This window comes from Caretta caretta, chromosome 7 (assembly GCF_965140235.1).
Source record: "Caretta caretta isolate rCarCar2 chromosome 7, rCarCar1.hap1, whole genome shotgun sequence".
NCBI lineage: Eukaryota > Metazoa > Chordata > Testudines > Cheloniidae > Caretta > Caretta caretta.
The window spans coordinates 13,461,340-13,486,694 of NC_134212.1; the positions used below are offsets into that span (position 1 = coordinate 13,461,340).

A 25,355-nucleotide genomic window follows, 5' to 3' on the forward strand; every position below is an offset into this window, starting at 1 on the left:
TATTTCAGTGTTGCTCTACCTTCGGGTTGTACTGCTGCCCATCACCATAATATTAGAAAGCCTTCCACACAACATGGACTGTCCTTAGTGAAGCCCTTTGTGGACCACTGGGTCTCATACTTTTTCCCATAGCTCTTGCTCAAATATCATCCTTCTCTTTTTCTGGATCCTATCTACATCTAATCCCACTGTTCTGCAGATTTGGTTATTAAGTTTGGGAGCTTCTGTTGCCACTGGATTAGGTAGAATTCTGTATAGAACATCTAATTTAATCAATCTCTATAAAATGCTGAAATGGATTATCCCACTCACACATTTTCTTTTCTATATGGTAAGAAATTACTTTCACTAAGCCTAATTCAGACTTGAGCTAAAACCACTTGCTGCTTCCAGCTTTCTCGGTATTATCAAAAGAGATTCTAAATTATACTAATAAATAGAAACAATTTCCATCTGCTAAAGAAGAATGAAATGACAAAGATTAGCATTTTAACTTGAGTCACTTACTTGTTAAACAATACACCCTGACCTCAACGTTTATCTACTGGCATGCATGTACACATGGATGTGTGAATAGTGGTTATGAATTTATTCTTGGGGAACAAATACAACATATCAGATATCTATTGTTCAGTTAATATAAGACACCCTGCCTAGCAGCAGGAGATATAGAACTGCCTGGTTTGTATTTATACTATTTAGTATTCTGAATAGCCACATTTCTGGATGGTTCAAATTTACCTAACCCATAAGAATTCATGCCTCCTTGCTTAATGTAATTGACCTAGTCTCCTTATTTATTGTTTTGCAGCAATATCTGGCTATTACAAAATCTAAATATTTCTTGACAGCTCTCTGGAAAAATCTGAAGCTAAGAATTCGTATTCATGCTGCATTAATACTTTCTGCCAGGCTGAAGACTTGATTGTTATTAAGCTGGCAAAATTCCAGGTTCTGGCCTAAGAAGTAACATTAGCCCTGTTTTCACTTTTTAATTTGTTACAAGCTATGATACATACATTCATGAGCCTGGAGTGATAGGTGGCCTTGCTTTCCTCCTGACTTTAAAGGAATTTCTCAGAGTGCCTGGTTCAAAAGAGCATCTCACCAGCAACTCATAAAAGTAACTAAACTCTTCTGATCTTTTGCAGCTCCACCTATCCACTTTGTGTAGAGAGTTAAAAAGGAGACTCTGATTTACAAATTTCACTAACGCAAGTGAACTGGGAGGCCATTTGAAGTGCCTGTAGATCCCTTTCCCTCAGATTTTTGTTTGTTGGGGATGGGGGGTTGGATGGGTCTGGGGTTTTGAGGGCTGACTGTTTGGGGAGGTGCAGCATTCCCTACGCCGGTGTAGTGTATTAAATTTCTCCTTGTAGGAATGTGCTACTTACAGTGTACTACTTACGACTGCCAGTCCTGGTGCTCTGCAAGTAGTACATTCCTATGGTGAGAAATTTAACACACTACACCGGTGGACAGAACCCCAGACCGACAGCAGGCTGAGCAGCTCAGCCCACTGCCGGTCTGGGGTTCCATCCGCTGGCTCCTGCCAGCAGGGGTCCCAGCCGCCAGCCCCGCTTAGCCCGCTGCCAGCCTGGGGTTCCATCCGCTGGCTCCTGCCAGCAGGGGTCCCAGCCGCCGGCCCTGCTCAGCCCGCTGCCGGCCTGGGGTTCCATTCACCCAGTGGCAGTGACTGGGACTCCAGCTGGCAGCAGCGTGCCAATAAAAATCAGCTTGCATGCCGCCTTTGGCACGCGTGCCGCAGGTTGCCAATCCCTGGTATATGGCCTCTATGAGACTAGGTGACTGAAACATCCTAAAACAGAAGCAGGGAAAGAGGAAATGATAACCATATACCCAGAAACGATGCCACATAGATCCCCAGTTCTGCAGCATGTCTATATTGGATCCCTTGTCTTTTGAGTGGAAGGTGGCTTCCTTGTAAATTCCTATTTGTGAATATTTGTGAATATATATTATTCCTAGTATACCTACCTAGTGCATTTCATCTTGAAAGTACTGTTGAAATGCTAATTAATTCTTACACCCCCCTCTCTGAGGCAGCTCAACACTATTTTTGCCATTTCACAGACAAAGAGACTGAGTCAAAGAGATTAAGTGGCTTACCCAGGCCATAGGGTGATGCAGTGTTAGAGCTGGGATTAGACTTTAGACATGGCTGGGATCCAATGCAGTGTTCAAACCAGGACTCCTTTTCAGCAGGTTTTGATCCGCATTGTTAAGTCCACTCATTCCCTAGCAGTCAGAGTACAATGTGTACCCCTCAGTCCCCACTCATGTATACTCACACTGACCCCAGTGGGGACCCTTTCAGTAGGATTTGCAGCTGTGAAGGAACATGTCTGACCTGCTTGCTCTCCTTAAATCCCTGAGTAAAGCTGATGAAAAGTTATCTATCTTAAGTACTTACATGGCCCCATCACCAAAGCATCAGACTGCCTTACAATCTTCCATGCACTTATCTTCACAACATCCCTGTGAGGCAGGGAAGTGCTACTATCCCCATTGTACAAATGAGGAACTGAGGCACAGAGAGTTTAAGTGACTTGCCCAAGATCACAAAAGAAGCCTGTAGTAGAGCAGGGACTTGAACCTAGGTCTCCCAAGTCCTCAGTCAGTGCCTAACCCCTGGACAATCCTTCCTTATACTACAGCTTTCCATAAGCTTTTTCTGCAGCTGCCCTCTCTGCCCAGAAAACTTCCCACTTCTTTTCAAAGGAGTCGCAGGATTATTGCAGAGGTATGTGTATAGGGGAAACTCTTACAGAATGACTTTAATGGATGCAGGGTGTAAGGGAGCACTTGACCCAGCACTTATGCCCCATAGTTATTTTTAATGTCTACTTGTTCAGTACCACTTCATGTTACACTGGATTCCCTCCAGTCTGCTAGCCTCCTCTATGTACTCTTATTCGCTTCACCTGGCATGCTTTGTATGCTGAACACATTATTCCTTTTCTCCCCCCTCCAGAACACAAAATGAAAGTGTGGGGAAAAAACAGTCATTTAACAAACTAACCATAACATACTTTTTTAATAAGAAAAGTTACTAGGAAGTTACCACAAGACTTAGCAATAGGTCCCAGGATAATATTACGGAACCCAGATTTTCAAGCTGGCCAATTATACTGGAAGGAATAATAAATGACCAACAGTGAACTAAGAAACAGAAGGATCATTTCAGATGTAGGAGCAATAAACAGCAACTGAGATTCTATGCAGGTAAATATGCAATATGTCTGCACGGCTGTTCCTCTGAAACCTAAAAAAAGAGAGACTATCTCAATAAATGATACATTCCTGTTACATATTGATTTTTTAAAAAGAGAGAGATTTGTGTATAATTGTAAGAAAACCCCTCAGCTGCCAGCTGGATGCGTGGCTCTATGGTAGAAGACAAGTACTAGAATGGAGATGGGAGATATAATACAAATCAAAAGACGCAGAATTACTGCTATGAAAAACACTAGGTAGGTCTTTCCTAATAGATTGTGTCCAGCGCCGGTCACTAGGAACAGGCGCCTGCAATCCTAGTGAAAGTTGCCACTGAAGTCAGTAAGGTGTGCAAGGAGTGCAGGATCAGGTGCTTTGCTAGTAAAGGATGTTATTCCTCTTGAAGAGAGTACACTGGAAAGGTATCAAAATAGTTTTAATATGAAAAAGAGGACTTGTGGCACCTTAGAGACTAACCAATTTATTTGAGCATAAGCTTTCGTTAGCTACAGCTCACTTCATCGGATGCAGCTCACGAAAAGCTTATGCTCAAATAAATTGGTTAGTCTCTAAGGTGCCACAAGTACTCCTTTTCTTTTTGCGAATACAGACTAAGAGGGCTGCTACTCTGAAACCAGTTTTAATATGGTGTTTAATAAACAATCTGTGATGTTTAATATGAAGCCAGTGTCAGCCTTTTAAACACTGAATAAGGGACTTGATGGCATAAATTAAAGTGTTACTGTGACATCTGGCTCACATTGTAACAACCTCTGCATGACAAAAGATCTTCAAGACACCACTGTAATGGTTTATCAGCAGTTCCATTATGAAACCCCCTCTCCTGAAAGAGACATCCTCCCATGTTGTTTAACTGCATTTCAGTTTTGATCCTGGATTATTAAAATAAAGAGGAGTTTTGCCACTGATTTCAATGGAAATAAGATCAAGCTATTTATCTTTATCATGCTTAAAATATTTTGGAGGCTATTTTCCAGAGTTCTTGATTTGAGTTTTCACTTAAAGCATATATTTAGTTTCTTTGTTATGTATGAATACATGTGTGTGCGCCTTAAAAATATAGCTCTTAATATCTGAGTTAAGAAGGGATTTCTGAGAACTTTTAAAGTAATCATTAATTACATTAGGAGTTATAATCATTCTAAAGGAACCCTTTACAGTTTTCCATATATCTAATCTAATCTATCTATATACCTCTCTCTCTATAGATATAGATATCTATATCTATATCTTATTTTTTTAATTGATGCAGCTCTACACCTTAGCAAAATTTAAGACAGACTGCTTTTTAAGTTAATTCATATGCTTATTTTTGATTTTACAACACTATTATACAGATCTCCCTTGAGGTTATTGTCATAGAATTTTTTATTCTTGAAAAATGTCTGTCATCACATGAAGACTCCAGGATCTAAATTTAAATACAATGTTTATAGATGTTATGATGGGGGCGGGGGGAGAGAAACCCTTGAAAATATGTTCAGACCCTATGAAAATCAGGCTGTAAGATTTTACCTCATCAGATTACATAGGATGAATTACATACATGTTGTTTCCTTAAAGAGTTCCATCTGGTTGCTGCATCTTGTTTGAAATGATGTATTTGCAGGGCTTTCATTTGAATCTGGCAGTGTTTTTCATCACATAGTATTGACTACTGAAAGTGTTTTGTGATGACATATTGAGAGGATACCTCAGGTGCTCTGAGGTTTTAGCTCACCATCAGATCAAGTGTTTATGCAAAGTTAGGTCTTGTGAGGTTGCCATTAGTTATTGCCATTGGCATATTGCTACGATTCTGATTCAAAGGTTCTGAGCAAGAAGTTGGACTTTCAGAGAGTTTCAATAAGTAATATACCTTGGGTATTTACTGCATTATTTAAATACTTAACAATAAAATAATAAATAGCATGAGTCTGGTTCCTGTCATTCTTTCTGTTGGAGGACATTGCTCCTATTGTTAATATGGGGGTGATGGCAAAGTCTAATAACCCAGTTATAAGTAGGACTAGATAGGTTTGTTATGCTATACTGTACTCCCATGTCATCTACCACTAAGTACACTCCTTTTACCTCCTTCTCTCGCTCTCATCTGTATGCCTTCTTCTATGGTTTCAGAGTAACAGCCGTGTTAGTCTGTATTCGCAAAAAGAAAAGGAGTACTTGTGGCACCTTAGAGACTAACCAATTTATTTGAGCATAAGCTTTCGTGTTTATCACTACAAAAGGTTTTCTCTCCCCCCACCCCACTCTCCTGCTGGTAATAGCTTATCTAAAGTGATCACTCTCCTTACAATGTGTATGATAATCAAGGTGGGCCATTTCCAGCACAAATCCAGGTTTTCTTCCCACCCTCCTCAACAAACTGCTATTACCAGCAGGAGAGTGGGGTGGGGGCAGAGAAAACCTTTTGTACTACCAACTGGAGAGTGGGTCTGTTGGGGAGGGTGGGGAGAAAACCTGGATTTGTGTTGGAAATGGCCCACCTTGATTATCATACATATTGTAAGGAGAGGTTTAAGAGTAACAGCCATGTTAGTCTGTATTCGCAAAAAGAAAAGGAGGACTTGTGGCACCTTAGAGACTAACCAATTTATTTGAGCATAAGCTTTCGTGAGCTACAGCTCACTTCATCGGATGCATACTGTGGAAACTGCAGAAGACATTATATACACAGAGACCATGAAACAATACCTCCTCCCACCCCTCTGATAGTGTGGCCTAATAACATCAGCCACACTATCAGAGGCTCGTTCACCTGCACATCCACCAATGTGATCTATGCCATCATGTGCCAGCAATGCCCCTCTGCCATGTACATTGGTCAAACTGGACAGTCTCTACGTAAAAGAATAAATGGACACAAATCAGATGTCAAGAATTATAACATTCATAAACCAGTCGGAGAACACTTCAATCTCTCTGGTCACGCAATTACAGACATGAAGGTCGCCATCTTAAAACAAAAAAACTTCAAATCCAGACTCCAGCGAGAAACTGCTGAATTGGAATTCATTTGCAAATTGGATACTATTAATTTAGGCTTAATTTAGAGACTGGGAGTGGCTAAGTCATTATGCAAGGTAGCCTATTTCCCCTTGTTTTTTCCTACCCCCCCCCTCCAGACGTTCTGGTTAAACTTGGATTTGTGCTGGAAATGGCCCACCTTGATTATCATGCACATTGTAGGGAGAGTGGTCACTTTGGATGAACTATTACCAGCAGGAGAGTGAGTTTGTGTGTGTGGTTTTTGAAAAAAGGGGGGGGGGGGTGAGAAAACCTGGATATGTGCTGGAAATGGCCCACCTTGATTATCATGCACATTGTAAAGAGAGTGGTCACTTTGGATGGACTATTACCAGCAGGAGAGTGAGTTTGGGGGCGGGGGGGGGGGGCGGAGGGTGAGAAAATCTGGATTTGTGCTGGAAATGGCCCACCTTGATTTTCATACACATTGTAGGGAGAATGGTCACTTTGGATAAGCTATTACCAGCAGGAGAGTGAGTTTGTGTGTGTGGTTTTTGGAAAAAAAAAAAAAGGGGGGGGGGTGAGAAAACCTGGATTTGTGCTGGAAATGGCCCACCTTGATTATCATACACATTGTAAGGAGAGTGATCACTTTAGATAAGCTATTACCAGCAGGAGAGTGGGGTGGGAGGAGGTATTGTTTCATGGTCTCTGTGTATATAATGTCTTCTGCAGTTTCCACAGTATGCATCCGATGAAGTGAGCTGTAGCTCACGAAAGCTTATGCTCAAATAAATTGGTTAGTCTCTAAGGTGCCACAAGTACTCCTTTTCTTTCTTCTATGGTGCGTCCTATAAATGAATAGCCCTTTCAGTCCCAATGCTCCAGGAACGCGCCCCCTCACTCTCAAATTCCTCCTCGCAATTCACTCATTTATGAAGCACCAAAACATTAGTCTACATCAGTACAAAGTTGTCATTAATTATTGTTATTAATATTTTTATTTAAAAAAAACCCCAACCAGCCAAACTTTCTCCAGGCTTGTAACTTTCTCTGTTTCTCCCAGTGCATTTCTGTTGAGATAGGCCCATGTCTTCTTCTGCATGCATGTTGCTGGTGCCTATCAGAACTTCAAAATAAAATAATAATCAAAGCAGAGAACTCGGAGTAAAGGTTTCTCACTACAACAAATCCCCAAAACACAGGTTACGGCAATGGGAATACCCAACATAGAAGCAACATCCTAGTAGTAGTCAACTGCCCCTAGGACACACAGCCACAAAACACACTCATACCCTTTCTAACAACCTCTCTTTTGATTTCAGCTATATTGTCACCCTCAGTACACACATCACACTGCAAGTCAGCCTTTCAGAGCTAAATTATTTAGGGTTAGAACAGGTCCAACCTCTCACCCATAGCCCTGTGAGCTGCTTGCCATATTAGCATTCTGGTCACAATGCTGAGGACCAAGCTACTTGGTGCTGCTACTCCCCCCATGAATAGGTCTGGACAGGGACTTTGCAGGGCCAGGGTTCTGACCCCACAACCCCAAATCCCAGCCAGCCGATTTGGCAGGGCACCAGGGAAGTAAAAAGTCTGAACTTCTCCCTGGTAGCACAGGTAGGAGGTGGGAAGAGGGAAGGGAAGGAACTGTGGTTCAGAAAATCTTCTTTGAAGTGGTACTGACACCAACAAGTGGGCAAGTTGGGGTATGTCTGCCATGTGCCAGGAGAGGGCTGCTTTAAACCCTCTCCAGAGCACTACATACAGCCTGGTGGCAGAGGGTCCCTGAAAGAGTCTGTCTTGCAAATACTCGGGTCCCCTTCCCTTTCTGGTCAGCCCCATTCATTTTATGTGCTGTGCTCCTGGTCCCCAAAAGAGCAAGGGTTGCAGAGGGAATAGCCTGCTATGTTCCCACTATGCGAAGGCTTTACACTTCCAGGGCCCTAGCTTGGTTTCCACCAGTGCAATCCAAGGAGTGAATTGAGCCTGTCAGTGAATGCTCCAGAACCCTCTGTAAAGTAGAGAAAATTTATTTAAGTGATATCTCAGAACTGGGATTTAATCAGTGTCAGATCTTAGGATCTTAGGAGTTTCTGTCTCCCTTACTTATATGTGCCTCAGATCATACATACTGGAAATTATATACTGGAAACAAAAAGAGAAGTAAGACAGAAAATTGTATGTGAGGTTTACGTCTTCCAGGAGGCCTCTAAGATCTGTGTGTTTGAAAATGCAGTGAGACAGGAGGTCAACGGCAGCCAATCTGTTGGTGAATCACTGTATATGTTGCCTATAGAAACTAATTAGAGAGCCTTTCCTCTGTTGGAGGAAGCGTGGCAGACATCACTAAACACTGTTATCACTGCTGCAGTTTTTTCTTTACACATTATCCATATTGCCTCTGGAAGCATTTGTGTGGCCTCTGTTTTCCTATCAAGCAACATAAGACATATAATTACTGCACTTTGTCTCACTTCAGTTTGATTTCATTTCTAAAAAGAGTTACAGGCTAACAGCCTATGGTCTAGGTCTGCCACATTTACTCCTGTTTTGAATTTTGGTAAGGGAACATGTTTCACTGATACCCTTAATAGTTGCGGTTGCTTCTGAAGCTAGGGACTGGTCTGCAGACCAGTGAGATGCAAATGGGGCTGGGTTTGGAACTGGGGTGCAATCACACCTGGGTTATGCAAGACCTTTGCTCTTCATGGGGTTACCTTTAGAGGTATTGGGGGGTTAAAATGCTGCTGCCCCTTGTAAATGGGCATCGGCCATTGTCAGGTTCAAGAGGATGTAGGGAATAAAGAACGGTAATGGTTATGGAACTGGAACCCTGTAGCAGCGCAAAAGGGTCGGTAAATCAGCCAGAGATCAGTGGAGCACTGGGAAGCCCCAGCCTCCCATTCCTAACTGGGTATTATGGGAGTTATAATAGGAAGCATTGCTTTTGCCACTGCTTAGGGTAAAGCTGGGTAATTAATGGGGAAATAATTAGTGAATATTTTAATCGAAAAAAATCCATGAAAATGAGATACATTAATTGACAAATATTATTTGACCATTTCTCATTAAGCAAACGCTTCAGTGAGCGACATCTGGGCAGCAGGTACTGTAATGGGAATGAAGCTACTATGTGTTAGAGACAGTTCAGAATAGAAACTACTGCCAACCAGCTGCTTGACTTTGGGCCTGTCCATTGTCTTCAGTGGGGTTTAGGTCAGGCCTTATGTGTTAATATAAAAGCTAGATCTTATAAATTGTCTTTTGTAGGTACTGAAAAATAAATAAGTAGCTACAAAGTCCGCAGCAAGAAGCACACAGTATAAGGCCTCATGCAAAACCCATTGAAATCAATGTCTTTCCACTGAATTCAATGGGATTTAGATGGGCAGCTTTGCACAATTTTGGGGAACAAAAATGGAGATTTAATTTAAAAGCAGTAACGTTTAAAACAGATATTTAACAGCCCAGCTTTGAGAAGATTTGAATGATCTGGGTATCTAAGCACTACACTGTCATTCACTGGTATAAATAAGTTTCTTTTTCTTATTGATTACTTTGAATAAATAAAATACTTTCATTTTTAAAAGTAGGAATTCCTTAAATGTGAATGATGTTCGTAGGGTAAGGTTGGCAATGTAAATGGATTGGAGCTGATCCTTTGCTGAAGCTAGTGAGCATACAGTGCAGCTCTAGAAGGGAGGGGTTGCAAAGCTGTCCAGGTACCAAGCCAATCTCATTGTGTAACCTAGAGCAGCCTGAAGGCTGCTATAAATTATGCCACCCACCAATCCTAAAAATGCCAATAAGGGATCAGTGGGTACAGGGAAGCCCCATCCACTCCCCCTTAACTCTCAGTCTTGTTCCTGCACTGACATAAAGGAGCAGGGGCCTCGGAGCTACACCAACTTTAGGGCCAACTTTGCACCAGAACAGCACAAAGGAGACTCTCAACCTTTATTTATCAAACATAGCACAAACTAGAGTGAAAATCATGAACACTGTAACTTTACAGTCCAAAAAGTTGTCTGGAGTTGAGATGATTGACCTAAATTATACCTTTGTTGGTACATTCTTAAAAAAAAAAAGACAGAGAGAGAGAGAAAGCTAATATGTCTAAATCTTCTATGTTATAGGGGAAAACCTCCAGTGATACTAAAATCTGAGTGTGTGAAGCAATTTCTTTTTTTTTTTCTTTTTCTTTTTGTGTCCAGGAGACAACCCTTTTAGAATGATTACAGCCATTGCATACTGTGTATCAACCAAAGAAAATTCAAAGTACTAGTAAATCAGCTTCAAAAAGCATGGTATTTATGAGATAACTGTACGTTCATTATGCTTTTCCAAAGGCTTGGGTTAAGCCCAAGGGTTGTGATTGTATTATAACAGCTATTTTCATTATGACTTATTGGTAAAGCAGTTTACTCTTAAAAGACATTTTTATGCTATTTGTGAACCATGCAACATGCTAGGGTTTATATCTCTTATTCTGTATAATTGTGTTAAATGCAGCAAATGATTACAAACTGTTAACGTTAGTTCTTTTATACAGAGTTTCAACTCTTCATAATTGTGGGCATTCATGCATATTTTGGGAGCACAATATTATTGTTTGTATTTGCACTTGTAATAAGGTACATGTGCAAATGATCATCTAGATTGCCCACTGGTAATTTACACGTATATTTTAAATATGATGTGTGTAGTCACCATAACTGTGCATACAAAGTATATACACATTCTTCAGTGTGTGATTAGAAACTCTAGAGACCGCATTGTAAAGCACAACTAGCTAATTTATATCTATATTGCTTTCCTTGTTTGGCTATGAGACATACACAATCCAAGCTCTAGACCATTAAATACTGGAGGGTTGCACATAGCCCATTTTAAGTTACACTGCCCCCGGAAAAAGCAAGGCCAAAAACATTATGTCATAACAAGATTTGCTTTCTCTTCTTTTATCCAATAGTAATTTTGCATTTATACAGCATCTTGCATCCATAGATCAGCCTGGTAAAATGCTGGGTATGCAACTTCACTATCAATGGAGAGATGGGTTCAGCTGAGAAACAGACCTGCCAGTCCTTCAGAAGGAATTTCTAAAGTGAAGTTTATAGCATTTTAGAGGTAGGGGGTGTATTGAAACTATCTTTGTTATCCACGGGTACCATAGAGCCATACGGTGAATGGGAACCAGATTTTGCCTTTGGATGTGCACATGCAAATCCGGAAGTCGGTTGTAAAAGTGAACCAAGAGAAGCTGCAGTCACATATAAAAGGGGTAAAACTTGGTCGCTTAACAAAGGATGTCGAAAAAATGTTTCGACATCCTTAACAAAGGATGTCGAAAAAACTGACAGCATTTATTCTGTCAACAGGTACATGCGTATCCCACTGAGGTGTTCGGAGTTAGGAATTTTCATTGAAGGCTGAAAGTATTTAAAAAAAAATAAAAAACCCAGAGATTTTGTGTACTAAATTTGAATTAGAAACAAGCCACAGTATTTTCAGCTCCAGAGAAACATTTTTCAGAAGTAGTCTGGAAGGTAAAACAAATGGTGACCCAGTTCCTTTTGCAACAAGAGAGGAAACAGGAGCCATCAGCATCAGGGAAACCTTAGGCAAATAGTAATTTCCCCCCCAACAAGATATGGTTCAATAATTTGGAAATAAGCAATAAATGCCATAACAATGGAGGTAAATCCTTCCGGAGTCAGCAGAACTGGTCTCCCTTGCCTTTGCTCCATATAGTTACAAGCATTTGCTATTCATTCTGTTATGACTACCTGGGAAGGAGTCTGAATGCAGAGTGTCTGAGGGATGAAGAGTTTGAAAAGAAAAATGTATCTGTATATCATTGGTATTCATGAGAAAATTCACATTAGATGCCATAAATCAGGTGCTCAGGAGACAATATAGAGATCAGGAATAATGGTGAGCCAAAAATATAAGCCTGGCTGGGACAGACTTCAGCTTCTTTCTTGGTAGCTGAGTACATGAAAGGGAGAAATAGATATTATAGGCCAAATTCATAGTTAGATCTCATGACATAGATATTTGTGTAAGTGGATGGGAGGGAAGGTTGGGATTGCAGAATAAAATCCTCCAACACAGCTATCAAGAAGAATAAGATAAGCACACTCCTAACTTATCTCCCCCTAGTTTTAGACACACACTCTATCATATCCTTCTTTCTCTCTTCCTGCTACACTTCCACACTTCCATCTCCTTGCCATGTGAATTATGCCAACACACTCTCACTGGTGTATATTTTGGTCCCATCATTAACATCACTAGTGAATTTGACCTACATCCTCTGCTGTTAAACCCTCTATTTTTCCTCTTTGGTCAAAGTGTTACTATTTCCGCAATCATGGCACAGCATTTTGTCATCGGTAAAACTGTCAATGAGCTTGTATTTAACAAAGAGTAAAATCTTGTAATTTTCATTGCCCAGCAATGTTCTCCTCTGTAAAATGTCAGTTTTCCACCTGAAGTGACTGTCTTTCACTTTTAGAAAACGAACAGACAATCACAGCAGACATGAGAAATGTTGCACATTTTCATGAAAATCTGTTACGCCACCAGAAATGACTCTGGCCCAGACTAAGACTATGTCTATACTGTGTACCTTGCAATGGCGCAGTTGGGCCACTGCAGCCGCGCCATTGTAAGGTAAGCAGCGTAGTCACTCTTTGTCACTGGGAGAAAGCTCTCCCGGCGACAAAATAAAACCACCCCCAACGAGGGGCAGTAGCTTCAATGACAGGAGAGCAGCTCCCGCCGACAAAGCGCTGTCCACACCGGTGCTTTTCATCGCTAAAACGTTTGTCATGCGGGGTCAGGGGGTTCACACCCCTCAGCGACAAAAGTTTTAATGGCGAAAGTGCCAGTGTAGACCAAGCCTAAAACTAGCAAATGGGTTATTCAAAAAGAAAGGTTAGTAACAAAATAAAGTTTTAGAAAATAACCCAAAGCACAAATCTACTGAGTATTGTTATGCTATTTCATTATATATCTGTCAGCTCATCCTAGTGATGAAATAAATCTATATATCATATGCTTCTAAATTCTTCCTGTCTAAGAGAACAATAATCAAATTTCAAGCTTTGGGCTTAAGGCATAAAAGAATTTTCCCTTTATCTACCACATCACACTGGATACGATGTCACAGGAGTTAATACATTTGTTTACACCAGGCATGAATTTGGCCCCAAATCATCAATAGTCTAGATGCTGAGACAGAAGTAATTCATGAGTATATTACACTGTGTCCATCCTTTCCAATAGAGCTGGGCAGATTATTGTCTGTGAAAAAAAGACTCAAAAGTAACAGTCACACAGTAACATGCAACACAATCTGATTAAGACTGGAAGAATTGGGCCCTTAGCGATTCCTTTATACCCACTTCAGCTATCTTTTTGTCCATCAGACTATATAGATATATTCATTTCAAGCATGCAACTATATATACCAAGCACATAACCATATGACCCCCACATATTACTTATTATTCATTTGCCCCCCTCCAATGTCAAAAGGAGAGGAAGTGACAACTAGAGTATAATATCTGATGGGTGAATTCTTTTCCATTGATTTGTTTGCTCTAATGGGAAAGCAGCAAAACACCAGTACTGACTACTTTTGTAACAAACGTATTTGTATACATTACGTGCTGTTAATAAATAGACATGCAACCAGTACTTCTATGGGAAAAATCTAATGTCTCCCCCATGATCATATTTAGCATGCCTTGTTTTTTATCTAAGTAGATTGTGTGTTTAAAGTATGGCATAACAATTATAATAAGTGATAGCATTACATCCAGAAAACAAAGAGTATGACAGCACGATTTATCGTGTTAGTTTGCCTGATTTAATGCCAGACCGGGGTTCTAGTCTGAACCAGATTTTCTCCAACTATAAATATTTCAGGGTTTTTTCATTTATTCTTGATTTAGTTTGACAGTAAATAATCCCATGGAAGCTGTTGTTGGAAAGCTGTTGTAAAAATTATTAAGTACTTGTTTGCCCGTAAGGTCCTTGTTTCTGGCAGAGTTTAAATAAGTAAAATAGTTGGGCTACCTAAAGAAAATAGATTTTTAAAAAAAATTTGTTTTACTATCATGTGCAATAGTTTGTGGGTTTGAGGTTAGAAGTGGGACAGCAGTTACAAATCAGAAAATTAATAAATATCTTCAGCTTATATGAATGCCATGATTACTGGATACGCAGTCTTGCTATTGGCAGCGGCATGTGCCTCTGGGTTACAAGAGACCCAGGTTTAGATGCAGTTTAAGTGGGTATTATTACATGCTTCAGCAGAACAATCTGACTACTAGGTTTCTGTTTTCCAGAAACCACAAGCCATTTATATACTCATAGATTAATATTGAACTGCCTGTCTCTGAAAGCTAAAAATAGTCAAGCAAAGCTCAACTGTGCATCAGACACAGTCCTGTTGTTGGGGGTAGTATGGAGATGCATCACCTCAGATGAGGGTGGAGGCATCAATGTCATTTGAAGAGATACAATGCTTCCAGCTCCCTGTTACATTGGCTGTTGAAGAAACCCCTTCAGAAGGCGTGTGTGAGAGATACTCTCCCCAGGATGGCCACCCAACTCCTCTGTCTGACACGTCTGGAGGTGGAGCTGAGGTACAACTCACTTTCCACCCCTGGCTCTCCACCCTCTTCAGTGTGCTGTACATCCTCAGGGGAGATGGGAAAGAGCAGCCACTATATTCCCTGTGTCCAGAGGGACTGCGATTCTGCTAAGCCCTGACACAGGCTATGCCCTTTATTCCCTCCCCCACCCACTGCACACCTGCATATCAACCCAGGTCTAATCCTTAAGGTTTAGGACAAACCTAAACAAAATTACCACCATAGTTTCAGATTGGGCAAGATATTCTTACCCACTTCTAAATCCTTGAAAATCCCTTCTTTTCACATATTCATAACTGTCTAAAACTTCACCTTTTGAGATACGTTTTAGGCGAAATCGGTTGGAAGATAGGTGCTATTAGTAGAGTACATATACTGTGAATTCTGATTTGGTAGCATTTTACAACCACTTTGTGCAGGTGCAAATAACACCTAATGCAGAAACCGTAGAGACTCAGGCACTTGTTTGTCTATTATGAGAGCATCTGCAATCCATTAAGGCCAAGCTTTTAAAGTTAGATTCCTAAGTCCATATTTAGGCACCTGAATAAGTTGTGTGATTTTCAAAAGTGCCGAGCACCAAACATCTCTCACTCTCTTAAATCTTACTTCTTGCTTATATCAGTGTAAATTAGGAGTAACTCCACTGAAATAAATAGATCCACACGGCTGTAAAGTGGGAAAAAGGAGAGGAGAATTGGGCCCTAAATGTCGAACCTAGTTTGTCAGTGGACAATTTTCAGCACTTAAAAGGTGCAGAATGATTTTCTAATTTGATAGACCCACTTTATCGAGTGCTTTCCAGTTTTAACTTTTTAATGAACTGATTCCCAACAATAAATTACTAATTTGCCATTTGGGAGTAAAGGCCAAACTGATCCTTTTTTTTTTCTTGATTTAATTCATCATACAATGACTGAAATGTCAGAGGAAATTAGCGCAAATTGTTATTTAAACCCTTGAGGAAACATATTTTATTTCTCAAGAATAACCCTTCCAAAAAAAAAAAAGATTTTTATGTGTATGATATTATATTGCTTTAACCTTAATCGTGAAAGTTACAATTCTACTATTAGTATAAACCCTGTTCATTCCCCTAGATCTGCCAATGCATCTCTTCCAGCCCATGGTGAAGATGGAAGAGCCACTTCCTTTCCACACTATGTCCCCAGCTCCTAGGGCATTATGAGGATTCTCTGCTGGGTCCCGGATTCATTCAAGTGTAGGGGAAACTCTGAGTTTGCTCATAGCTTGGGTGAGATGCTCACAGTCCCCCAGCAAAGCCCCATATGGAATGCATAGATATTTTTTTTCCGATAAGCCCCCTATCTTTAGTGATTAGCAGATATTATTTCTTTTATAGTTGCATTTTCAATCATACTGATAAAAATTGAAGGGGGATAACCAAGAAGGTCCTCATTAAAACCACAGTGATCCTCATTAAAACTGGCAATCACCATTTGCTAGTAAAATTAATATTAAGGTGGTATTTGTGGCATTTCCTTCCCTGGAGTGTATTTAGCATGTGGAATAATGTGGAATACTACAACATTTATCAAGGTTTGTGGGGGGGGGTTGTTTTGTTTTCTGGTGACTAATACATCTGATTTAAGGTATTTAAAGAAGACCACAGAACTGAGCTATGAAATCCTATTGCTAGTATGAGAAAGTGAAGAATTAGAGAGTCTAGTAATCTGTAATTTGAAACCCACACAAATATAAACGCTTGTTTTCAGAATTCTTATCTGACTTATTAACTTTTATCCATCCCTCTTATAAAATAAAATGTTTTATATTAAAGAACATACACCGGATTCTCAAGCTGAAAAACTCCTAATTTCAGTGGGACATTTATTTATTGCAGTGGGACAACGGGGCCATATGCATTTGGAATATGGGCCATGTCAGGGTTCCTTCCCCACTCTGAACTCTAGGGTACAGATGTGGGGACCCGCATGAAAGACCCCCTAAGCTTATTCTTACCAGCTTAGGTTAAAAACTTCCCCAAGGTAGAAACTTTGCCTTGTCCTTGAACAGTATGCTGCCACCACCAAGCGTTTTAAACAAAGAACAGGGAAAGACACCACTTGGAGACGTCTTCCCCTCAAATATCCCCCCAAGCCCTACACACCCCCTTTCCTGGGGAGGCTTGAGAATAATATCCCAACCAATTGGTTACAAAATCATCAAAGACCCAAACCCCTGGATTTGGAACAATGGAAAAATCAGTCAGGTTCTTAAAAGAAGGATTTTATTTAAAAAAAAAAAAAGGTAAAAATCATCTCTGTAAAATCAGGATGGAAAATACTTTACAGGGTATTCAGATTCAAAACACAGATGATCCCCCTCTGGGGAAAATCTTAAAGTTACAGAAAACAGGAATAAACCTCCCTCTTAACACAGGGAAAATTCACATAAAACAAAATAAACTAATCTGCCTTGCCTGGCTTACCTCTACTGGTTGCAATATTGGAGACTTGGATTAGGATGGGTTGGAGAAGATGGATTTCTGTCTGGCCTCTCTCAGTCCCAAGAGAGAACAACCACATAAACAAAGAGCACAAAAAAAGCCTTTCTTCCCCCTCCCCGACCCTAAGATTTGAAAGTATTTTGTCCCCTTATTGGTCCTTTGGGTCAGGTGCCAGCCAGGTTAGCTGAGCTTCTTAACCCTTTACAGGTAATAGGATGTTGCCTCTGGGCAGGAGGAATTTTAAAGCACTGTATACAGAAAGGTGCTTACCCTTCCCTTTATATTTATGACAGGCCAAATTCTGGCTTTTGTTGTGCATATGTGCATGACAGCAGAAGTTGCATGGATTGTAGGAACTCCATTTGTATTCCAGCCAATTCCAAGACAAAAACCATCTAGGAGAATTACAGAGCAGGCAGCATTTGGGGGTATGATTTAGCCTATTTGTGTACACGTACTGTCCCCCATCCAGCTAATGCCTCTCTGAACAGATCCATAGAGATTCTTCCTACTTCTTAGCTGGGGAAATGTATTCCTGTGCCAAGGGTCCATGAAAGGCCTATGCCTTATTTAAGTCCCTCTAGAGCAACATTTTAAGAGCTTAATGGAGCATAAGGTACACACAGGACTTGCCTGAGCTGTTTCCCCAGGGCTGATTTTCAGCTATTAAGTGGCAGAAAGAATCTGTAGGGATCTGTTCATAGAACCTCTTCCTATATGAGTGAGACCATACATGCATAAACATGAGGATCATGCTTCTGTGCCTGAGGTCTTTTCTAACATCTAGCAACAGCAAATGGCCTCTAGGGACAGAAACTGCTGTTGAGGATTACCATGCCACTGGGGAATCCCAGCCATGACCCCTTTCCTCTGGCCGTACTCTTCTTCCTGCTATAGCTGGGAGGAGGAATGGCATTACAAGAAGCCTATATTTCAGGTCTATGGCATCTGAAAATCACCTTTACTTCCCTGCATGAGTTATGCCGCATTTGGAGACAGGCTGTCCCACAGTGCAGCTGGAAATGGCAACACCACAAGGGAAGTCCTGGCTCTGTGTATTTGGTTTATATTTACATTTTAATGATTCAACATGTCTCACTATTTTTTTTTTAACAGAATATAAAGACAGTTCCAGGAAGATATATTTTATTCTCTGCTGATTGGATGGGAGGGATTTTTGACCTTGGAAAGTGGAGATGATGTTGCTATGGAAACTAGTAATTCTGCTGCCACTCCTGAGCTGCAACACAGGTAAAATGGCCCATTATTACTGTTTGTGATTGATAAATATGTCTGCATCGTAATTCCTTTTTTTAAAAGAGAGGCAATTACCAAAACTAGCAGTACTTATTCTCATGAACCAGTGAGTAAGCAGCTTTTCTTTAGGAAATCCTTTATTGTTCAGCAATACACACTGCTGACTTTGAACCAGGAAAAAAAAAAATCATGTTTGAAGTGCTACAAGAAAGCAAGATATTGGGCATCAACATACTTCTAAGCTGTGCCATTCAAAAAGGAAAAATAGAAAGTTATATATCATGAGAAATGTGTGACTATCTTCCAATTTTCAGAGGATTGTCTGTTAACTGAAGTTTTCACTCAATGTGCATCTCAAAATGTGAAAATTAGCATGCCTATTTCTGATGTTTTTGGTCCATTAACCAAACAATTTACATCTTCTTTTCTGCAGTTTATTTGGATTGTCTACGTTAAGGGCCCAATCTTTCTCCCGACAAAGTCAACCCCTAAATTTGCATTGACTTTTAAAGGTTTTAAAGCAATTGGTCTATTTGTCAAATATTTATGATGTAATTATATTAATTATAGCAACCTCAAATGATGCTTAAATTAATTATATCATGCATGAATCAGCAGCTGTATTTGACCTGAAGAATGAACAGAAGATAATGTAGTATGCAGCCTGAGGTAGCATTTTAAAATAAAATTAAAATGTAACCAGGTCATATTTGATCTAATAGACTCTAGGTATAATCTAGAATTTTAGTATTTCAGTAATATAGATCTTGCCATTAGATGAATGCTTAACAGCAGCTGCGCCAATGACAAATAGCCACGTATTAAGCATTTTAAAAGACTGTTTGTTTCCTTGGCAACCTGGATTCCAGTATATCAATTAAAATAATTACATTCTGTTATTATCTCTGCTTTAATTCTGGACCAAGTCCTCTGCCTGTTGCACAGCCTGCGTACTCACAGACCCATCATCCCTGCCCTTGTCCTCAGCCTCTCCCCATATTCAAAACACCCTGGAATTCACTAAGACACTCAGTATATGCTGTGTGAACACTGCCTTCCCTCTCCCTCATGAGCTCTGGAAGCTCAGTTCCAGTCAGGGATCAGATGAGGGGGCAAACAGATGTACTGATCCTCTCCAAAGCTCTGCCCACAAATCAAGCTGTGACTGTTCCTGGGCATACCCAGGGTTATGAGACATTGGGCTACACCTGCTTTTAGCATGAAGAAGTCTTGGCTGTGCCTTCCAGGGGTCAGCTCCCCAAACTCCACTAGTCACAGGCAACACAAGCACTCCACACTATGCCTGCTCTCTCTCTCTCTCTCTCTCTCTCTCTCTCTCTCTCTCTTTCTCTCTCTAGATTAGCGATAGGCACACTTCAACCCCTGAGCCCACCAAATGACTCCCCGGAGTGCCCAGCCCCTGTTCTACTAGACCTTCATTCATAGTTTCTCTGCGTCCAAAGAAGCAGGACACTCGGCTTACTAGTTTCTCCTCAGATTGCCACTCTGTTTGGCACACAGTACTTCAATATGTTTATAGTGAAAACAAGTAAAAGTCTTTTAAACAAAGTATAGAGATTCGAGTGATAGGAAGTCGAAGTATTGGAAAAAAATCTTTACATATAAAATAAAACCATAGCACACATTCTAGAACCTAGACTTACTTATCTAGATACTGTCATGTCTTATACAGCAATGCTTGCCCAAAGTCCTTCTAATGTTTTTCAGCCAAGCTTAGTTGTGATCTTCCATTCATGAGACAAGTCACACTGGCAGCTTGCCTCCTTACTGAAAGACCCGTGGTGTCTCTTTGCACCCCCAGACATACCAGAACAGTGCATTATCCTTCATAAGCAGGACACCCCCTACTGATTGTTTTTCCCCTGTATACTCCTTTCTTATAGATTTTTCAATCTCTTAAACAGCATCTGGCTCAGTATTCAAATAAGCACACAATACACAATGGCCAGACAGAGGGATAAAAGTCTTTTACCCACAGCCTGAAAGGAGCCTGTCTCATACATGTCACCTCCTAGTTACCTGCCTTAAGAACATAATTTTCAGTATAGACACATAACTCCTTAAATACTATCCATCCTCACGTTTAGGAATATCATCATGAAAAGTGGGTACTTCCTCTCGGTAGAAGCTTCACATGCCACCTTTTAGTGAATTATTATGCTTATATCCAACCTAGGAGATCCCTGTAAAGTCCTATGCACCCCCATGCCGGTTGGCATCAAGAAGTCCCTGGATCACACAAGCCTCCACCTACTTGAGATGCCACTGACACCAGATTTACAGAGTTTTATTATAGCATTGTCCCTCTTCTTCCTTGCCTTCTTTTGTCAACAGTGAAGTAGTTAACAGTGCTGACATTTGAACCATCATCATTAGGCTTCAGAATCTTCACCCATTTGAGATGAATTTCACACCTATCAAAGCTATTGATTCAGGTTGCCTGGAGACTCACACAGACATCACTACATCATTATACACTCAGTTCTCAATCTGCATCAGTGGATATACTCATTTTATTACTATTTCAAGATGTTTATTATCCTGCATGACTGATTTATGTTCTAACTATTCCCTTTCCTAGTGTTTATCAATATTTATTTTTAAAAGGTGTGCATGATTTTGTAATTATGTAAACTTATTTTCATATTCTTGTGCAAACATTGTCTTTTAAAAGGAGCTCAGTATGCCGGACATTTTTGAGTTAAGGGATCCAAAAAGTGTACTGTTACACTGGAATATTCAGTTTTGTGAAGACTATTATAATATAGATGAAAGACTTGAAAACAATAGAAAAATGATGTCCAAGAAAGATAGCATTCAAAAAAGTCTCATATAATCGTGTTATTAGTAAATCAGGTACATAATACAGCAATCTTGGCTTGATCCTACTACAATTTATATGAATGGCAAAATTACCATTGACTTAAATGAGAGTAGAACCAATTTGACCAAGTATATGAATGTTCATATTCTCAGCTAGTATAAATCGGCATAGCTCCATTGACTTCAATGCGGATTTATACCAGCTGAGGATCTGGCCTGAAATCTCCATAGTGGCCATAATCAATCCCACTGTAAAAAGACAAAACTTCTTTGATTTCTTAAAAGCACGGAGTTACACTGGTGTGGAACTGGTATAAGGGGAGTTAAGTATCGGAACCAATAAGTCTACAAATAATATCTTAATTAAATTAACTGCATGCAAGACAAATATATATATATATATATATATATATATATATATATATTCCTGAGAACCACAGATCTTACATGCAGCAACAAATATTCCTTCCATTTCTCATTTTTCACAGACTATGTTTATGTGGCTCAACAAGGTTTTTTTTTGAATAAATAAAATAGTAACAATAATGTATGCATGCACAGAGGCACAGTGAAGGAACAGATTGGGCTTTTCTTTTCTTCTTCTGCTTCTTCTTCTTCTTCAATAACCCATTGCTATTTCAATGAGATAATCAGATCTCCACATATCACCAGAGGCAAGGAGGAGGATGAAGATAAACTCAGTGATCATTATTTTAAATTCTGTATATTTGTTATAAGGATGCCTAGTGGCTGTCTCTTTCCCATTCTTGCTGAAATGCAAATGTCACTTGGTATTAATATGTTGAGGGAGAAAATCCAACTTCAGGAATAAGGACTTGGACAGAATGTTAAAAAGCTGATCATAATAGAGCAGTGGACATTCTATTTGTGAAGGAGAAGCATTCTTTCTTCTCACCATCTCTCAATCTTTACCCTATCTGCTCTGTCACTTCCAGCCCTTATTCTGCAAGGATAACGGCAAGTCATCTCAGAAATTAGAGGAAGGATGACCTTGTGGGTTAGGCACTATGCCGAGGCTCAAAATTGGGTTCAGTTCCCAGTTCTGCCACAGACTTCCCATGTGATCTTGGACAAGTCACTTAATCTCCCTGTGCTTCAGTTCCCCATTTATAAATAGGGAAAATAATATTCTCTGTTCCCATTTTTTTTCTATCTTTTCTCTTTAGCTTCTAAGCTCAGTGAAGTAGAAACTCCGTGTGTGTGTGTGGTGCCTAATACATTGGGGCCCCAACCCCTGCTGGGGCTACTGGGCACCACTGAAATACAAGTAACAATGATATTATTAATATAAAAGAAAAAATATTGAAAGCAGCTCAGCGACTCTCCCATCCCTTTTCTCCCTTCCACTTTAGGCTGCGGGCGGGGTGGGGGGGGAAATAACCCTACTCTGAGATTGGGTCTTGAGGGACACCGAAGTCCCACATGTTCTGCACTCCCTCCCAAAAGCAGCTCAAAATGATGTTAGATGGGAAGTAGAAACAGACCTGCCAGGGACTGCCTGTTGAGCAGTGAAAGGAGAGGGGAACTGTATGCTCTAGTCTGGTTTTCACAGTAGCCAGTCTGCTGTTTCATTCCCAAACTCCCCCTTGAGTTCTCTGCCATTTGGGAATAAGTGTGGGGTGGGGCGGGTTACCTTTGCTGCTAAGGTCGCCACCCAAAGGTGCCGATTCCATGGGTGCTCCAGGGCTGGAACCCCTACAGAAAAAAACAGTAGTGGGTGCTCATCATCCACTGGCAGCCCTGCGGATCAGTTCCTCCTGCTTCCCCCAGCGCCTTCCACCCACCATGATCAGATGTTCAGCAGTGAGCAGGGGTTGCTGGGTGGGAGGGGCAGGAAGAGGTGGGGGAGGAGGGCGGGAAGAGGCAGGATGGGAAGAGGCAGGGCGGGGTGGGGGCTTGGGGAAGGAGTGAAGTGGAGGCCTGGGGAGGAGTAGGGGTCGAGTACCGCAGGGGAACTCAGAAAGTCAGCACCTTTGTTGCCACCTATTGTTTCTGGATTTAAAGATGCTTTTTTGCTCTCCCCTCTCCACCAAGAACCCTTCACCCTTACCTGCCCCCAAGACTCTGGGACATGAGCTCTCCCCTACCAGATTTCTTGCAGCTGCTGGTCTTCAAGGAAGAAACTGCAGTCTCTTTCTAAGATAGTTACTGCTTCTGCAGCTGGCCTGTGCCCTGCTGACACATGGACTCACTTTGTCAGGGTGTAGAAAGAAAGAAAGAAAGAAAGAAAGAAAGAAAGAAAGAAAGAAAGAAAGAAAGAAAGAAAGAAAGAAAGAAAGAAAGAAAGAAAGAAGATTGTGAGTTGGGATGCACCTAAACATCCAAAATTAATCACACACATTATATATACTGAAGACCAAGACTGGCTAGACCTTCCTTTCACATTCAGTGGGAGATGTAGTTGTGTCTTCTGTGGCTGGATTTTGAAACCATTTAAGCTGGGAGAGAAATTCCCTGACATAAAATGCTCCAGTATTCTTTTAGGTTGTAGCATGATGAATATGGAAGACATTACATCCCAGGCTCTGCCCACAGTCTCTTATAGTTTTATTTTTACCATAACAGCACCTTTAGGAATGGAACAACAGACCATATATTAAGACAAGTGACATCTTGTCCAGTCCAGAAATGTAGAGGCCTATCTGAACATACAATGACACTTGGATGGCCACCGAGGAGTCAGAGTTCTGATGATCAGGCACCTGTCTGAAGAGATGGAGGTTCTCATGACCTGGGGAGTCATGAGAACCATGAGAGTTTTCTGAAAATGAGTTCAAAGCAATAGAAGATGGGTTAGTTGGTGATGGGACATCATTCTCAGAAGCATTAGTTGTGATACTTAAAGGAGGGCCTCTCCCTCCACCTTTTGGTGTATGATGGGATGTCAGTCTACATTCTGACACCAGTTGAGGTGCCTGTAATTTGGAGGCATTTCTTAAGATGGTGAAGCCTCTTTTCCCAATGCTCAGAGCATGCAATGAAGGCTGGTGTAGAGTGGGAGAGATGAGGCAATGCACCTTCCTCCTCCTCTTCAAGAATACCCAGAGGGATCTTTCCCTGCAGTGCAAAGATTGCTGTAGTGGCTGACCTTGAGGTGGGCAATACAAGGGAGGAGAAGGCTCCCACGCAAGTGCTAGCCACAGTCTTTCCCTCAGTAAACAGTAGCACATGCATTCAAACATAAACAAGAGTCTAAATCTTTTTTCCATTGACCAGAAAAATACTGTTTTCCACAAAGCGGTAGAGCAGAAGAAGCACCAGCTGGCAGAAGAAATCTTCTCTGTGGTGCATAGCAGATAGGGAATTAAAAATAACCATTCCTAACAGATTGTACCCTTAAGGCTGTTAATGTAAATGTGTTGGTGACTGCCAGCTTTGCAGAAATCACTCAAGGGAGGTACCTATCACACAGGTTTTCCATGTAATGCTTAAAAGTAGTCTTACGTAAAGAATGAGCCATTATTAAATACAGGAAACGTTTTGCTCTCAATAACACTCTGATGGTGTTTGCACAAAATTTGACCCACACTCCTTACTCTTAGGAGTGATAGCTAATGCTAAAATGCTGTTTGTTTCCCTCTGTCTCTTTAGAAGAACTGTGGTGTGTTGTTATTACAGGGGCACAAAACACAGGAAATCAAGCTGGTCTCTGGCTTCCTTCCCCAGGGCACACCCTAGCCCAGGCTCAGATACTATTGTGACAAGGAACATAGAAGTAGACTGATCAATAAGAATGTTTTATTGACAATCCATTTCAACAGAGGCTCATTGGTTAGGGTTTTCAAAAACCAATCAGCACTGACCTATCTCGAGTTCCAGGGAATTCAATGGAAGTTTTACCATTAACTTCAAATTTGACTGAT

At 40.7% G+C, this 25,355-nt stretch overlaps 1 protein-coding gene across 3 annotated transcripts in view; it reads left to right on the forward strand.

The window, feature by feature from the left end:
* CNTN6 (contactin 6) overlaps positions 1-25,355 on the forward strand; it is a 230,894-nt gene that overhangs the window by 23,588 nt on the left and 181,951 nt on the right. For all 3 annotated transcript variants that reach the window (XM_048858291.2, XM_048858290.2, XM_048858292.2), the window contains exon 2: positions 18,487-18,621. In XM_048858291.2, the coding sequence (XP_048714248.2) occupies positions 18,567-18,621 (55 nt within the window). In that variant the 5' untranslated portion in view covers positions 18,487-18,566. The remainder of the gene's footprint in view (positions 1-18,486; positions 18,622-25,355) is intronic.